This window comes from Cyprinus carpio, chromosome B14 (genome assembly GCF_018340385.1).
Source record: "Cyprinus carpio isolate SPL01 chromosome B14, ASM1834038v1, whole genome shotgun sequence".
Taxonomy (NCBI): Eukaryota; Metazoa; Chordata; class Actinopteri; order Cypriniformes; family Cyprinidae; genus Cyprinus; species Cyprinus carpio.
The window spans coordinates 9,516,335-9,535,123 of NC_056610.1; the positions used below are offsets into that span (position 1 = coordinate 9,516,335).

The following is an 18,789-nucleotide window of genomic DNA, read 5'->3' on the forward strand; positions in this document are numbered from 1 at the left end:
GGATAAATCTTGGTTTTCACTGTACAGGGCAGATGTCAGACAGTATGCATGGCGTTGTGTGGGTGAGCAGTTTGCTGATGTCAGCGTTCTGGATTGAGTGGCCCATGGTGGTGGTGGGGTTATGGTATGGGCAGGCGTATGTTATCAACAACAAACACAGGTGCATTTTATTGATGGCATTTTGAATGCACAGAGATAGCATGATGGGATCCCGAGGCCCATTGTTGTGCCATTCATCTACGACCATCACCTCATGTTGCAGCATGATAATGCATGGCCCCATGTTGCAAGGATCTGTACACAATTCCCGGAAGCTGAAAACATCCCAGTTCTTGCATGACCAGCATACTCACCGGACATGTCACGCATTGAGCATGTTTGGGATGCTCTGGATCGGCGTATACAACAGCGGGTTCCAGTTCCTGCCAATATCCAGCAACTTTGCACAGCCATTGAAGAGGAGTGGACCAACATTCCACAGGCCCCAATCAACAACCTGATCAACTCTATGCGAAGGAGATGTGTTGCACTGGAGATGTGTCGGACCCCACCCTGGACCCCCCAATACAGTAAAACTGCACATTTTAGAGTGCCCTTTTATTGTGTAAGGCACACCTGTGCAATAATCATGCTGTCTAATCAGCATATTGATATGCCACACCTGTGAGGTGGATGGATTATCTCGGCAAAGGAGAAGTGCTCACTAACACAGATTTAGACAGATTTGTGAACAATATTTGAGAGAAATAGGCCTTTTGTGTACATAGAAAAAGTTAAAAATGGGGGCAAAAACAAAAGTGTTGCTTTAATAAATTTTTTAAAAAATATAACAAAATACAAAACCATACTATAAACAAATTATATAAATATAAATAATCATCCAAAACAAAAATAGTAAAAAATATTTAAGTCATGTTCTCCACACTCTCTCACTCACTCCTCATTTTTTTTCACTGAATGAGGAACATTATTTAATTATTTTTATTTGTGCACCATAAAAATAGGTCGTAAGAAATGCCACACACTATTACACTCAAAACTATATCACACCCATACAAAAAACTCAAACTCAAAAAAAAAAGAGCATTTACAAAAAAAAATCACTGCGATATTCAAAATAAAAAGAGCATTAAAATCACTGCGATATTCAAAATGCTGCCTAATTCTATATTCTCAATAATATTGTGTATATTCAATAGATCAACAATCTCTTACTAGTAGTTTATTACTAGTCTCTATTCTACCCTCTACTCTATCCTATAAATGCAAGTTCATTTTCACATCCATTTCTCCTCAATTTTACTCTGTCTGCTGCTTTCTCAGTCTCTCTCTCAGTTTGTCTCGTTTTTTCTTCCTGCACTTCACAACTGAGTCAGGCTCTCATTGATTTGGCAGCGGCGAGGAGCATTTGTGCTCACAGGAAGAGCTGGGAGCGAGAGAGCGATTTAGAAGAGAGAGAAAAAAGCAAACGGAATTGAGAGTGTACGTGTTGGAGAGTGTCATGATGTGTTCTGGAGCAGCGTCAGGATAAACAGAGGCGAGATCGAGTCATTATGAAAGGCCGTGTTGTTTGGGGCTTGTGTACATGACACACAACAATATATTACAGATTCTGCTCTTCCTGTTTCATCTGCAGGTAATTAAGGAGATTGATGTGAATTTTGGCAGACTCTTAAATATGTTAATTATAATGAGAACTGTGCTTTACTAAGAAAAAGTCACTGGTTTCAATGAAATCAGCTCCTATAAAAGTGAGTGTCACATTTCTGAAAACAGATGAAACATCTTAATTACTGGCTAAATCAATAGAGCTGCCTGTCATACTGTGGGAGCCGGTGAGGAATGAATTATTCTAATTCTCGGGGATACAAGGTGATTCAGGGATTTACATGAGGAATGATTCCATTTGCCACCCACAATATGAGCTAAATGGATCGTTCACCAAAAATATAAATTCTGATAACATTATGTCAGGAACAGATGAAAATTAAAGTCATTATTCACTGAAAAATCACTGGAGGGCAAGATTCCTTCAGTTTGGGTATGTTCCTCATCCAAAAAAAGAAAAAAGAAAACTTGGATTGTAGTTCAAGATCATAGGCCAGATTTTTGATAGTGAAAACAGACAATATTACTATAAATCATATATGTTTAAAGATGATCTGACTTTCTGATGTAATGTCATGGTAATATTTTAGGTTTAAGACAATTAATATTCATTAATATCATTGGATGAGAACAAAACTTGAACTGAATTGAGCTGGATATGAGGTCAAATAAATGGTACTATTAAAAAATATAAAGTTTTGAGGGTGAGTAGATGTTACTTTTTTACAATTTGAAAGACAGTATGATCATAAATCTAATATTTTTACAGTAGGGGGTCAATATTCTGGGTTTAAAAGAATATATTTATTAATATTCAGTAATATAATCGATTCAACTGCACCGGCACTGAGAATGTCAGATGAGAATAATTTCAATTTGAAATTTTAACCGCACAGCATTTTCCAATGATGTTACGTGGGGTAGCTTTTGAAACTTTGAAAGCACTTAGTGAAAATAACACCTTGCTTACCTCATGGTGTACAGCAGGGTGCCGTCATCTTGGATCCGCAGCAGTTTGTTGGGCATGGTCATGTTGTGCGCGACAGATTTCTTCCCGTTGTGAAAGAATGTGTCTGGAGTCCAGATCTTACTGGCCATCAGGTTGTTCAAACGCAGAATGTTCATCGGACCCTCAAACTTCAGCCGTTCATCCTTCCAGCTCTGCCTGAAGAAGACATCAATGGTATACTCCTGCAAAAAGATGAAACAACAGCACATTTTAGACACATTTAGAGGTTCTGTTGGATGTTTTCGGTTGCTAAGGGCTCGGATGGTGTTTTGTTTTGTGATAACTGAGCACACGATACCCTCTTAGAGTGACTGATTGGTGGTGAATTTGCTGTTGTGTTGTTCACAATTGAAACAATCCAATCAATTGGACAACCTGGGTTAGTGTTCCTCTTCAAGCAAAGCCTGTGAATGCAATTCATATTCAGGCATTTTCTTACCCTCGTATGATCTGTAGTGTAACATTTTCTATCCACTTATTTTTGCTCTGGTGGATAAACACAGTTTGCCAACTGATTTGCAAATTGACTTTACTGCATTTGAGACTCAAGCTCTGTAGGGCAGAGTCAGTTGCTCAGACCTTTAACTAGTGCTGCTGAGGGTGATCAGATCCCACTCTCTTCTCCATAAGAGAGATTGTGCTGCCCAGAGATACCATTATGGAGCTCCTAATGGCTGGTAGAACAGGGAAAACTTTTAAAATGCTTTAAAGATAGATTACAAGAAGGTTTTGGGTTTAGATTGGGAGATTAAAAGATAACAGAGTACTATCTAACAGGCAACAAGTTTCCAGCAACAATCAGTGGCCACAGTGAATGTGAAACTGCTGAGACAAATTTCTGTAGAACTGTGTGCTATGTACTCAGTTGTTTCTATATGGTATGAGTATGTTATATGGATACTTTTGTAACAGAGGCCCATCTCCAATTGCCGGAAACATTGGTTTGAATCCCACTCGGAGCGTGTTGAGTAGAACCACAGAGGTTACACTTGCAATATTTAGAAGCAGTGCTGACAGTATGTTCATTGTTCGTATGTTGTTTATAGTGGGCTATTTTTTTGTTTCAGTGTTTTGAAAAATGTAATTAAAAACTAAATCAGAAAAATGAACATAACTGATGCTTAATATATTGATAAGTGTAGTGGAATTTTGCACCAATAAGATTTCACTCATATATTTTAGCTAGTTGACAAAGCAGCATTTCTCATTTTATTTTAGTTTAACATTATGTATTAAAATTAAGAAAACTGAAATAAAAAAAATGTAAAAACTATTTATATAGATTAATAAAAACTACTAAAAATGACAAAAACACATAAGGAAATTACTAAAACCTTAACTAAAATTAAAATATAAAAAATAAATATATATAAAAATATCTATTCTAAATATAAATTCTACCGTGAAAGCAGTTCAGTTCTAAATTCAAAGAGCCATTTGGAGAACTTTTTATGATGGATTTATGCACTTTTATTGGACTTCAAAATCTCGACCCCCATTAAAAAGATTGGAAGAACAAGGACATTTTGTAATATTACGAGTGTATTTGTCTGAAAGGACAAAGTCATATACACCTGGAATGGCTTGAGGGTGAATAAATCATAGGGTAATTTTAATTTTAGGATGAACTATCCCTTTAAACTACAAGTAAATCTAAGCAGTTCTAGACTAACAGAAACTGTAGAATGTTCTAATACTGAAAAGCAGATGTAGAGAAAAAGCAGTTCTAGACTTAAAACATCTCTAGAATAAAAGCAGCTACAGAAAAAGAAAGAAAAAAAGCATTTCAAGAATAAAATCAGCCTGACTAGAATCAGGTCCTGATTTAAAACCAGAGCTAAACTAAATTAAATTGGTTCTGCATTGAAAGTTCCAGACTAAGAGTTCTGGGTTAAAGCAGCTGCAGACTGAAGTGTCACACTGCAAGCAGTTATAGAGAAGCACTGCGACAGAATTTTTATGACCACTCAGACAGTGTCTGAACACTACAGGGACTGTGGCCAGATTCCTTCCACCGCTGCAGGTGCTTTTTTTTTGATGGATGTATAGCTCATTCTCTGGCACGTCTCTCGTATCTGGACGAATCGTCCAGTCAGCATTCTGCAATGGTTATGACCGTCTAATTTCAGTCAAGGGGCTTGTATTGTCCCAGTTGAGGAGGGTTTATATGAACATCCATTAACAAGTAAAGATGAACCATGAAACCCCACCACCATGCCATCCCTGCACTCACATTATTAAACACACACACACACACACACACACACACCAAATAAAGATAAGTAGGTAGTGAGGTCAGGAGTGTTTATGAGATTGCTTCACAGGTGCTGAGTATGCATTTACATTGGATTATTCATAGACACATCAGTTATATGTGTGTGTGTGAAATAACTGTTCATTTAAAAATATTTTAAAATGTTATTTATTACTGTGATTCAGAGTTGAATTTTCAGCATCATTACCTGTCTTCAGTGTCACACAATCCTTTAGAAATCATTCTAATATGCTGATTTGCTGCTCAAAAAAAAAAAAAAAAAAAAAAAAAAAAAAAAATATATATATATATATATATATATATATGATAATACAGCTATATATATACATATCATATATATTATATATATATACAATATTATACATATATATATATATATATATACACACACATATTATTATATATATATATATATATATATATATATATATATATATATATATAAATGCTGAAAACAGCTGCTTCATATTTTTATGGAAAATGTTTTACATTTTTTAGGAATATCTGATGGATCGAAAGTTCAAAAGAACAGGATTTATGTAAAATAGAAATCACTTGTGACAGTATAAATGTCTTTACCTTCACTTTTGATAATTTAATGCATCGTTGCTTAATTTAAAAAAAGCATTACATTTTTTACATTTCTTTTCATTTCATTAAAAAAACAAAACAAACAAACAAACAAAAAAAATTTGCATGGTAATGTATGTAATGTAAGGATTGAAAACGTAAGAAATGTATCAATTCTGGTTCTTGAATTGCAGATTCCATTAATGATACTTTTAAGCAAGCTACTGGTCCTCACTGTATGCTAAATAAAAATACAAAAACAATGCCATTTGTCATCAAAAAAGCACTTCATGTCTCAAAACATTTCTATACTGAAAGCAGACCTAGAATAAAAGCATATGTAAACTTAAATGAAAGCATTTTAAGAATAAAAGCAGCCTGACTCAAAACATTTCTATACTGAACTAGACTGCAGACAAAAGCACTGCAACAGAAGCCAGAAGTTTTATTACTGCTCAGACACTATCAGAATACTGCAGTGACTGTAGCCAGATTCATTCAAGATGTGTTGTCTACTTTATATTGTCTAAACAGTCTTTCTGTATTCAATTAAGACTCCAAACACAGTTCATGGATAATATTACTTACTTTGCGGTGGTGCTACTACTAAATCCTAGGGATTTTAGATCTAGCTAGATTGCATTTATTTAAAGGGGTCATCGGATGGAAAATTCACTTTTACATGTTGTTTGAACTGAAATGTCTCTTGGCAGTGTATGTACACAACCAGCCTATAATGATAAAAATCCACACAGTGCTTTTTTAAAAATCCCCATAAATCATAATCACTTTCTCAGAGCAAGCCATTCACAGATTATTGGTAAAGTGACGTTAACTTTGCCATGCCCCTCCCATGTCAGGCATTTTAGCCAGTGTTAATTTCGTTGACAAATTATTTTTGTCATACTTTTTGTCAACATTTTCTCACCGACCAAAACGAGACGATAACTAAATAAAAGCTAGTTTTTAATGACAAAAAAATAAAAAATAAAAATAAAATGAAAATATACTCTCATTTTCGTCAATGAATACAAACATGATGAAAGTGTTCGGGAAGGACGATTTGGAAAGATATCCAGTCAGGCAGACTGATTTCATATGTGGTAGTTATGTACATTTGCATTGTCCTGATCTAACAGTGAGAAAACAGCTTCAGACTGCTTCAGTGTGGCTTCTAATCAATGAACAGCGCACATTTATTCCAAGGGCCTGCTTATGAACAAATGTTGATGAATTATGATTCTATAGGATATTTATATGTAATATGTTTTAAATGGTTGTAAGAATGTAAGTTTTAATTCCGTCATCTGAACTTGAATGAGCAGCCTGCAGCTGTAAAGTCAACAGTGCAGACATTTCAAAATAAGAGTCACAGCGTATTTCGATTTTTTCCTGGTCATTACTGATATTTTGGGTACATAAATTATATTCAATTTAATTTCATTTCCATTTAATTAACAAATATTGTAGATTGTGTCTGGGATTCCCTATCACAGGATGGACAGACTAAGAACATTATTCAAAATATTATTTAATAAATAATTTTTACAGGTATCAGGTTTCTATAGTATAAAATATTCTTCATTAATTGAAGTAAAATTAGCGTTAACTGAAATAACAGAACAAATCTTTAAAAAAGTAAATAAATATCCAAAATACATACATACATACATATATATATAAGTGGTGGGCATAGATACATTTTTTTAATCTAGATTAATCTCACTGTAATCTTGGAATTAATCTAGATTAATCTAGATTAAAATGGGTCATTTGAATTCTGCCGAAGGCATTCAAATTATGTTCAATAAGATGTACTTTTAGTACTGATAGAGCTGTGCTGCGTTGAGCTAAGGGATGCAGTTTGACTCTTCCCCTGCTCTACATTGCTTGGCCTGGCATCTTCCGCATTAGCTAAGGGATGCTTTGTGTTTAGGTGGTACTTGAGACTGGAAGAACTCCTACAGTAAACTAATTCCGCCTGTTTCACACATACAGTACTACGTCTGCATTGCGTTTGCGTTGCATTTTTTTAGGCACGCATGTTAACGGATTCCAGCGTTCACGCGGTTGTGGTCTGTCAGTGCGTTCCAGGAGCGGTGCAGCGATCGTTTACGTACTGAGTCTAGTTTTGCTGTGCTGCATGCGCTGAATTAAAATGACAGCGCATTCAGTTCGTGGTTTTCAAAAGTTAACATGGATTGACACGGAAATGCAGTAATTTCACAATAAATGAATACTAATTAAAGGCTTCTGTGTTATATACGCAACACATGGGTTTTTGGCTAGGTTTAAAACAAGAAAGAGCACCTTTAGATAAACGGGGCAGCATGATTTCATCACAATGCACTTTTAAGGAAGCAGAAAAAACAAAGTTCAAAAAACAGCCAGAACCGTGCGATTGCTTGTATCAGCTAACTTTTTAAATGCAAAAGGCACGAGAGTCGTCTGTTTCTGTCAGTGATGCTTATTCAATTTTAAATAGATTTGCGATATCCCGGACAAGAAACAAGTCCTTGGCTAATTGTTGTGTTTAAATGTTTTTGCTGCTTTCTTGAGCAGCTTATTATACAAACCTAGAAGTAATCCAAATGCATGAATAATATTTTTTATGATTTATTAAGTTTACACGTAACACCTATGATTATGAAAGATTGTTACTGTTCTGTGATAAGAGTCAAGATTTTTTTTTTTTTTTTTTTTTTTACATGGTTTGAAATATAGAATAATGAACAAATGTTGTGTTTGTGGACTAAACAGCCGCGGATCAGTAGCGGACTGTAAACGCGTCCTGTGTGAAAGCACAATGAGTCCCCGTGCTGCTTCTGCACTGCAGACGGAGTATGTGTGAAACAGGCATGAGTCTTGTCGAGTTTTTTTTTGGGAAGCTTGGTAATTTCACAGTAGGCATACACACAGGTTCGCCATCTCGTTCTCGCCCCCTACAGTGCAATTAGTCTAGGTATTTACATCCAAAAAAAAAAATCACGATGAGAGTCATCATAGCTTGCGTAGTATAGACCCATCTCCCAACCCAAATTTACAATTTGAGAATAGATTAACGGCGAAATTTTTTTTATCGCACGTTAAGAGTTTCACGTTAACGCAGCTTTTTAACGCCGATAACGGCCCACCACTTGCTATATATATGCGTTTATATATATATATATATATATAGCATATATATATATATATCTATATATATATATAAACTTAATTTCATTTAGTCTATAAGCTTTAGCTTAACCTGATGTACTAAAATAACCAAAACAGAAAAAAATAAAATATAAATAATGCATTACAATTTAACTAAACCCTTTAGAATTTAGTCAACTAAATTGTATGATATTTAATCAACTAAAAGTAGACTAAACCTAAAACAATTCAGATGACTAAAATATGACTAAAACTAAATGGCATTTTCGTCAAAAGACTATAACTAAAACTAAATCAAAATTTGCTGTCAAAATGAACACTGGTTTCAGCATCGACCTGCCCTGAGTGCGCTGTAAACAGTCTGGCATTGTTTTGAGAATGTCTTCTAAGCGATTGAGGTGTTTTGTTGTTGGATTCAATAATGAACAAAGCAGTCGCCATTTACTCCCGACATCTGAGCTGCTGAAGATGTAGTGGATTACTTTTGTTTTTGAAGGGAATGGGCCGATCCCAATCTACCTAAATGCATTTTGTTTGTGCGTTTCATTTTGCACTGGACTGCTTTGTAAACGAGGGCCAGTACAACGCAGGTTTTGCAAAAAAGTTGTTCCTGAAGGATGGATCAGTACCAACTGTTCATGGTCCAGCTTCACCTCCAGAAGTTACGTGTAAGTTTTTTTTTTTTTTTTTTTTTTTTTTTTATGAATCTTTTGCAAATCGCCTTTCCATCTGCTAGTTAGCAAGTTCCACGACGAATGCAGCTAAAGTGAACAATCTCAAACCATGTCTACATCAGACGCGAGCAGCGCAGTGTGACAAATTACTGTAGAACTCATCATAATCAGTGATGCTGTCTACACTGGATGCGGCGTGGCATGATGCGTCAAATCCCTGACAGTAAACTGCTGCCTTGTTCTATTTATGAAGTACTGACACAAGGTTCAAATGATTTGCAGTGCTCGCTTTGTCACGTCCACTACACAACATTAAGGTTGCCTTCGTAGAGGGTCTTATAAAGGTGTTTGTTAATGACTGATAAGTCATTTGCAAATGTAATTTAAATTGTTTTTGAGCAGTTATAACTGCATTAATAAGAATGGTGACTTTAAAGCAAGAACGTAAAATATTATCTAGACTAACAGAAATTCATTTAAAATTGTGTTTTAATTCACCAAAAAGAAACGCCGTGAACAGAGCTGTTTTTGACAAGGTAAAAGGGTGTTGTTTTACACTACCATTGAGAAATTTTAACCAAAGTATGTTATAGACTTTGATGCAGTCAGATGTATGTGGCATTATAGCTTGGGAAGTATGCTCAAACTGGTCGCAACCCTCCTTCCTTTCCATCTATAAGTATCAAGCATATTATTATGCTTCTGCCTGTTGTCTACTTTTTATTTCAGATTACCAAGACTTTCAAGTCCTAGCTGTCATGGACCTCACTGACCTCATTGTCCATAGCAAGCTACATTATAGTTGTCCTGGGATTCACATCCACATATACACATTACCACTGTTTCGCTTAAGACATTTCTTAATTATGTTTTCAGCTCTCGTATGTGCAAATAATTATGGAGTGAGAACCTCCATAAAGAACCATACCATCAAATATAAATAAACTCCAATAAACTTAACATAACTTGCCAAAGTGGTCCTGCCTGAAAAAGATTTAAATTGAAGCTGATTATTATTATTATTAAAGAGATTTAAATATTGGTTGGATTTGTTTTATTAAAATTTAAATGTTCTATTAGGAAATGATTTGCAAAAAGTAAGAATGAATAGACTGAAATGTCTTTAATGTCAAGGAAAACATTCTTTCCCAGAATTTTAAAAATATGGATTCCTAGACTTAAGTGTGTGTGTGTGTCTGTGTGTGTGTGTAAGCACAGTATGACAGCAGATATCAGTTCATCTGAATCTCAGCTGTCCTCATCCCACTCTAGCTGTATACAGAGACTCCTGAGGGCCGTAGGGCAGTACAGGGGCAAAACAAATACTACTTCCTCTCTAACCTCCCTCTCCACTTTCCTTGTTGTCCTTCCATTTCACTTGCCTCCTATTCCATACCGTCTGCTCCATGGCTTAGAGGCACACAGCATTAATAGACATGATGACCTTCTGTGCTGGTGTGTGTGTGTGTGTGTTTGTGCATCGTGGCTTTGTTTAGCCCAGATAAAGTAGCACTGGAGGCTCAGTTCAGAGCAGGTTTATCAGGATACAGAACCACCAGGTTCACCGTCATCCATCACAACCACACATCTCACATGAGGATGATGTTGGTTTAAGATTCCCAGTGCTACCCAGAAGTCATATCTGTCACCGCACTGGCTGACAGAAACTAATGATTATAAAGAGAAGGAGGCATGATGGAAAAAGAGAGATGCTGGATCCCATAGGAAAGAGAAACCATAAATGAGTCTCAACGCTATAAAACCTACTGTATCATTTTTGATACACAAAAGCCTTTAAATGATCAACATGATTAAAAACATTATTAAAATATTTGTAAATAATCTACTACATTCCTTTTGTTGTCTGATTGATAGTTTATACATTTTTAGCAAGTAATTGTAAAAAAAGGTTCCCCTTCTGGTCGTGGATCATGTGTCTTTATACTGTGAAATCTTTACTGATTTCTGTAAAGTAAATGTTAGAATAACTCTTATATCAGTTAGTGTTATTTCAAGATGAATAATTACTTGACTGAGACAGGTTCATATTGAGATCTCCGATGTTTGATGGCAGAGTTTGGTAAACTGACAAATTTGAGCACAGTTTTAGACATTGTTGAGGTCTTGACTTCAGCAAACATTCCAATTGTTTTCATTTCAATTCCCATTGCATAGATTCACAGTGCCTTCGCTGCACCACCGTCGAGGGTGGTGAGGGAGGATGAGCCCACCAGCCGGTTTCTGGCAATAAAAGGTGCCGTCCACGACCTTGTGAGCTCCCGGAGGGTGGCAGCGTGGCCGAATCTTCATCGAACAGCTCTCCCTCCGATGCTGAGATCAACATCTGGTTGGGGGGAGGCACACTGGATACCGCTGGTACGCTCTTGAAGAGGGCCCAGCTCATTCCGTGGGTTGCTCCACTGGATAGGAGGTGCAAGAGGAGTGATGGTCCCAAGAGGGTTGGTTCCCTGCGGGGTTTGCCACCACTGTAATCCTCAAACCCCCCGCGCTACTGCTGGAAGTGGTTCTCGTCTGTCGGCCGCCAGAACGAGCCCCAGATCGCGGCAACGAGACTCTGCACCCCTAAAGGTAGAAGATCTAGAAATCTTCCCACAGTGGGAACATGACTCATCGACGAAGGCCACCTCAGTGTGTGTGTGTGTGTGTGTATGTGTATATATATATATATATATATATATATATATATATACATATATATATACGTATACGTATATATATACATATATATATACATATACATATACATATACATATATACATATACATATATATATACATACATACATATACATATACATATACATACACTTTTACTGTACACTGACAAAAAAGGAATTAGTATTTTCTAGTAAAATGTACTCCAATAATCTTACATCTTTAAAAAAAATTTTTACACTGTGCATTTACACTGCCATTTCTGTCTATTTGATAGAAATATTATTATAGAATATAATAGAAATATTTCCGGCAAGCAAAGGAAATCTGTCTTATTATGCAATAAAGTCTCCAAAAGCAACCCTTAAACAATAATATTTTCCTCCAAGAATAGGTGATTACCTGATGCTACCTGGAAAAGGTGTGATGTTCATTTGACATCGCTCTGCTGAATCCTTCTGTGAATGCTATTTGTGTCACCTACAGTGCAATTTAAACAGAATTACCCTGGTACTGCTTCACATATTCTAATAAACCCTCACTGACCGATGTCAACCTGACGGCAAACATGCAAACGCTCAGCAGCCACACCTACCCAACCGCTTCAGCTCATTACCCACAAGTCTTTTCACTCAGCTGTTTACCTGAGTGTCAAACAGTTCCCAGCAGGGTCAGCTCTAATGATGAGGGTTAGCATGGCCACAGGGCATTGACACAGAGAGAGAGAGAGACAGGCCTTCATTGTAAACCCACAGCACAGAAAACTAAATCCACAGGCTTTTGCTAACAGCTCAAAGCTGTTGCCGATAACAATGTGACCTCTGACTTGAAATGAAATCACAAAACACCAAGCAAAAGATATTGTCACTTGTTTACAAGCTATTTACAAGCTAAGGAATCAAACTTGGACATGTTTTAGAGCACGCTACGCTCACTGTAGCCATTTATTCAAATTATTGACATGAATCATTCATCAGGGACAAGAAATCATAACAGGCTTTGTATGTGTATACACAAGATCCCTCAGAAATGATTCTAATATGCTGATTTGCTGCTCAAAAACACTTCTTCTTATTATTAGTGTTGAAAACAGATGTGCTGCTTCATATTTGTGTGGATATATTTTTCACCATTCTTTGACAAATAGAGAGTTCAAAAGAACTGCTCTTTTTTAAATAGAAATCATTTGTAACATTTGTAACATTATAAATGTCTTTACTGCCACTACTGTTCAATTTAATGTGCCTTTGCTAAAAGCATTAATTTCTTTGAAAAAGGACTAATCAAAAACCTTTGAAAGTTAGCTTTCATTCTATAAAATTACTTATTAAATTTTTACTTTACGCAGTCACTACCTAGCTACTGCTTACTTACTCATAATTAAACTAATCCCTAACTTTTCAACAGTAGTGTAGATATATTTATAATATTCAAATTCTGGAACAGCCTTTGCATTAAAATGCTCCCTAGGTAGGAAGGTCACCAGGTTTCGAAGCAGAGCTGAAGTTGACACTGAAATGTGTATTTGCATGTTGAATTCATAATGAAAGCATAATATGGAGAAGAGCTATGATTCAGTGAGGCAGAATGAGTTCTTTTAAATAATTGATAGTGCAAAGATTTACGTGCAGAATGAGGAAGGACTATCTGCTACTACGTTGAGAGGGAATCTATTTCAAAAAGAGTGGAGAAAAAAAATTACCGTCAACTGTCAGAGCACTTGAAAAGAAAAAAAGAGAGAGGGATGGTGCGGCAGAGGAGGATGATAAGCTCCGGGGAATGTGGAGAGGCAAAGAAATGGAACAATTTGTCTTTGAAAATGAAAAAAATATATCAAAGACTTAGACGTGCCTTTGTGAACTGCTCTCCCTCCTGCCAGACAGGGTCAGCATGCTAACGCGTGAAGGCATGGCAAAGACGTCGCTGTACAATGGAGAATGCCATGCATTGTATGTTTCCGTATGGGCTGCTGAGAAAAAAATGACAGAAGAGCAGCCATTGACTCGAGAATGGAGGGACAGAGAAAAGAGTGAAGGGTGGATGAGCAGAAGCAAAGGAAGGAGGAAAGCAAGTGATAAAGGGATGGAAGGAGGAAGAATGGTTTGTTTTCTTGGGTCTGAGGAGCAGAAGGTGTAGCAACTGGGTCTAATCTCAAAGACACAGGAGATCAGGGCTGAGACGCTCATGCTGAGACACACACACACACACACACACACACACACACACACACACACACACACACACACACACACACACACATAAATGTAGTATGGTAACCATAGTTTCCAACCAAATAGCACAACTACTGCTGTCATCAAAACAAAAATTTGAAGAAAATAGAGGTGGAAAGCATCTTAAAATCTCAGAAATGTCTCTGTATTCATTTTGGTCCAGTGTTTATATATATATATATATATATATATATATATATATATATATACATATCATATATATATATATATATATATATATATATATATATATAAAATATAATATGCCATAATATATGATAAATATATATATATCTTCAGGGGTTCTCAGGGAGTCATTATGCCCAAAAGTAACCTTTTCTTCAGACTTTTTTGCAGGATAAATCACCTACACTGTAACAAATAAAACAAATATTGCAGGATGTTTTACAATAAAATACTATTTCAGTCTTTCTACATCAAAAATTCACATTAAATTGAGAGCATTTCTGATTCTTTGTAATTATTTGTGAAATCTACTAGGAATTCCTGCGAAAAATGATGAAATTGCTTCCACATAATTATTATTATTTTTAAATATTTTTTGACATAAAAATGCATTTTAATTCTGAAATTGAAAACACATTTGGTACAATAAGATTTATTCATTTCATCATCTTTAAATTCTGCATTTTTAATATTGTTTAACAACAGAAAATGAGTATAACATCAAACAACTAACAAACAAAAAAGTCAAAAAACATACAAATTCTATACAATTCTGCAATGAAAGGCATGAACAAGCTAACACTGCATAGCCAAACAAGACTAATGCAGCTGCATGCGCTGATTGTTAATTTGCTTTGTTAGTTTGTTTGCAGCTGAATCAAACTTACATTTAATTTAATGGCTTTCGATTAAAGTTCATTTGAAGCTCCAGGGTGGGCTGTTAAGTATGCATGTAACGTACATCACGTGTAAGTACAATCAGAATGCATTGTTAGCACACATATTCAATGCGGCTTACATGAGTCATACGTTATCTCCTCAGAACAAAAACTCCATTAAGAAGCTCTGAATCCATTGAGAAGTGTCAGAGCGACGGCGTGAGTCATTAGAGTCACAGGCACTAATTCACAGTGTCACGGATGCAGTCAGGTGGCAAAGCATTTCCTGCCTCGGTTCTGTCAGATATGAAACTCATCTGGGTCGCAGTGGACCGCTGGTTATTTAGCACTGACCGTGTCCCCACATGGATCCGAACAGAGCTAGCTGTCACAACTTGATATGTGTGGACATTAAAACATTTGGAGTGGTGCTTTTCAAAAAATGACACCTGTACATATGGCGGCCCTCTGTAGGCAGCAGTTAGATAAAAGACTGATCAGCTGTTGTGTTATTCACATTTACATTTATGCATTTGGTAGATGCTTTCCTACAAATCGACTTGCATTGCACTCAAGGCGTATTCCCTGGAAATCAAACCCATGACCCAGCCATGATCCAATGTTTGAGCTGCATTATGAGCCATCACTAGACATAAAGTAGTCTAAGCCTCAGACATCACGTCTATGGACTGTCTGATGCTCAGTGCATACAAAAATAGATCCAGTCTTAATGGTTGGCGTATTTGTCGAAGATTGCAGATTGCACTGCGCACACACATTAACTTGTTGTCAACACTTCCCCGTGATCTTTATTAATAAAATATCCTAGATACTAGATCACTACATTATATTTCTCAGTAACGAGGTGGCACTGTTTTTGAAGTAATTAATTGTTTGTAGAGCATGCATGTAAAGCTGGCCAGACACTAGCCGATTTTCAAATCTTAACCGATCGGAGACCATAGACATGAAGACAGATGAACCGATTTTTAGCCTTATAATCCTTTGAATGCACACACTAGATGATTCAACCAGACCACAAGACCACAAATTTGATGATTGTAGGAACGATTTCATAGTGACACGAGATCTCACGGAGACTCGCAAGATCAGTCGTGACCAGAAAAGGAAAACAAATAGAAGGCAATCGATGTTGTCAGCTGGCTCTCCAGTCGTGCATTCTGTTACACAGTGGAAAAAAGAATATGGGTGATGTATTCAGCTTTCAAGGCATGTTTGTGGCTGCCAAGTTTCAGCTGTAGATGCACGCAACATCCGGTAAGTGACGCTTACTCGCTCTCATTGGCTATCGCGGGTATCACATCAGAGGCAGCCGTAAAATATCAAACATGTTTAATATATATGATTTGAGTTTGGGGACGCAATGTCTCAATAGGGAGCAGTTAAATAATTGTAATGACACCACACAATAGAGGAAGTTTTGGCCAAAAAAATCTCTAAATATATTTGACCCTGGACCACAAAACCAATCATAATTGTAACTTTTTTGAAAATGAGATTTAGACATTATCTGTAAGCTGAATAATTAAGCTTTCCATTAATGTATGGTTTTGTTACGATCGGACAATATTTGGTCGAGATACAACTATTTGAAAATCTTGAATCTGAGGGTGCAAAAAAATCAAAATATTGAGAAAATCTCCTTTAAAGTTGTCCAAATGAAGTCTTTAGCAATAAATACAACAAATCAAAAAAAAATCTTCAATAAACAAAATCTTTACTTAATATCCTAAAGATTTTTGACACACACACACACACACACACACACACAAACACACACACACACACACAGATTTTTTACTACTGTAGTTATTTTAGTATATCAAATTCACACAACTAATAACTAATTTTAAAAATACATACAACTTTTCACTACTGTAGTTATTTTATTAAATCAAGTTAACATTTATTTCAAGGGATGAAATTTTTTTTTAAATTTTTTAATAATAGTTTCAATTTAATTTTAAATATAATACAATATAAACAGGTTTTAATTTTAGTTTCAATTTAATTTTAGTTATACTACATTATAATTACTATAATAATCCTTATATGAAATTTAGGTAACTATTACAACCCTTATGTGTACTTTCTAGTCATTTATTGTACTGTAAATTATTTCAGATTTACTAGCCCCTTTACAGGTAAACAATCTGTGGTTGGTCAGGCAGTCTGTTCCTGTCTAGGTAGGTGGTTCTTGGCTTGAAAATTCTGCGAAGTGCTGGTCAATGACGCTGATAGTGATGGCAAAGGGATGCTATCTGTCCACCTGTGACAAATAAGTGTAAAAAAATAATTCCACTCACCATGTCAGTGTCTGAAACAGGGCCAAAACTGGTGACGTAAATGTCGGTCTTGACTGTGGTAACTCGATCTGGAGAAACAAAAAGAAGAGACGTCAAAATGACCAGTATTATTTGTGCAACGGCAACAGCCTTGTCTCATCTACCTTGAAAGGGGCATCTTTGTAAAACTGCATTGTCCGAGAGAAGAAATTATTTGTGAATCTCACATTTTCTTTACAGGTTCACAGCAGAAAGAGCATCTTTCTTTCCTGAGATGAAAGCGTGCATTATAGGCAGGGGTAAATGTGCTTACGTTTACTGGCCCCGTGTTAGGTTGGCTAGTAATCAAATCTTTCTGTTCCTGCTTCAATATATTCATTTTCCCCTCCTTTTTCTGAGCTTTCTTTCTGGCATTCAAAAGAGCGCTTGATATTTTCTTTGCTTGCTGCACTAAACAACACAGGCCCACAGTAAGTACATTCAGTCAGACAGACAGCAAAATATTAAATACAGAACTATTACAAAGACTATTCAGAACAAAAGACAGTCTGAGAAATACACACACACACACACACACACACACACACACACACACACACACACACACACACACACACACACACACACACACACACACACACACACACACACACATATAACTACTGCATTTTCATTGATACTTTAAAACAGAACCAAATAACTGTAAAACATAACTCAAATAAAAATATAGCATAATTTCTAAATTAATTTTGAGGACTTTCTGAATAAAACTACAAGTTTTCTGCACAAATGCACCTGTACATTCATTTAACTGCCATTTCGAGGTGAAATATCCACTACTGGCAATAAACCACCAAAATTTTTGTTGCTTTTCATATAAATTATAATTGCAGGGGCAGATACTGAAGAATAGGCTTAAACATCACTTAATCCACTTCAAATGGTGTATGAATACTGTGAAGTCACTTTAAAAATGCTCAAAGTCTTGTAGATGGGAAAGCAAAACTGGCATGATTGCTTTAGCAAATGCATTTTGTGGACCGTTTGATTTTTGATAACATTATCGGTTAGGTTTAAGGTATTTTAAAGCATAATAGAGCATTAACATTTAAGCGCCACTCACTGGACATTTCATTCTTGAACCTGCATGTTACATACTACAACGTTGCCACTTCAGAATGACTGATTGACCGGTTTTGCTGATTAACTGGAACCGATAACCAATTTCTGAAACAATCGGTTATCAGCAAAAATTCATAGTGATAGTTTTCCAGGTTGAGCCCATTGCTTTTGCACTTTTTCTTGTCATCCCTGTATTACATGTTATATGTGTAATGTATATTACATGATATAGCTTATAATGCCTCTTGTGGATGTATCATTTAAAAAAAAGTGAAGTAAAATGTACTCTAAGCAATATATTTCAAGTTTTGCAGAAT

At 36.0% G+C, this 18,789-nt stretch overlaps 1 protein-coding gene across 5 annotated transcripts in view; it reads right to left on the minus strand.

Moving 5' to 3' along the window:
- Positions 1 to 18,789, minus strand: part of LOC109112056 (gamma-aminobutyric acid receptor subunit alpha-2-like) — a 56,409-nt gene that overhangs the window by 22,514 nt on the left and 15,106 nt on the right. For all 5 annotated transcript variants that reach the window (XM_042737989.1, XM_042737991.1, XM_042737987.1 and 2 more), the window contains exons 4-5: positions 17,372 to 17,439; positions 2,579 to 2,799 (exon numbers count right to left, since the gene is read on the minus strand). In XM_042737989.1, the coding sequence (XP_042593923.1) occupies positions 2,579 to 2,799; positions 17,372 to 17,439 (289 nt within the window). The remainder of the gene's footprint in view (positions 1 to 2,578; positions 2,800 to 17,371; positions 17,440 to 18,789) is intronic.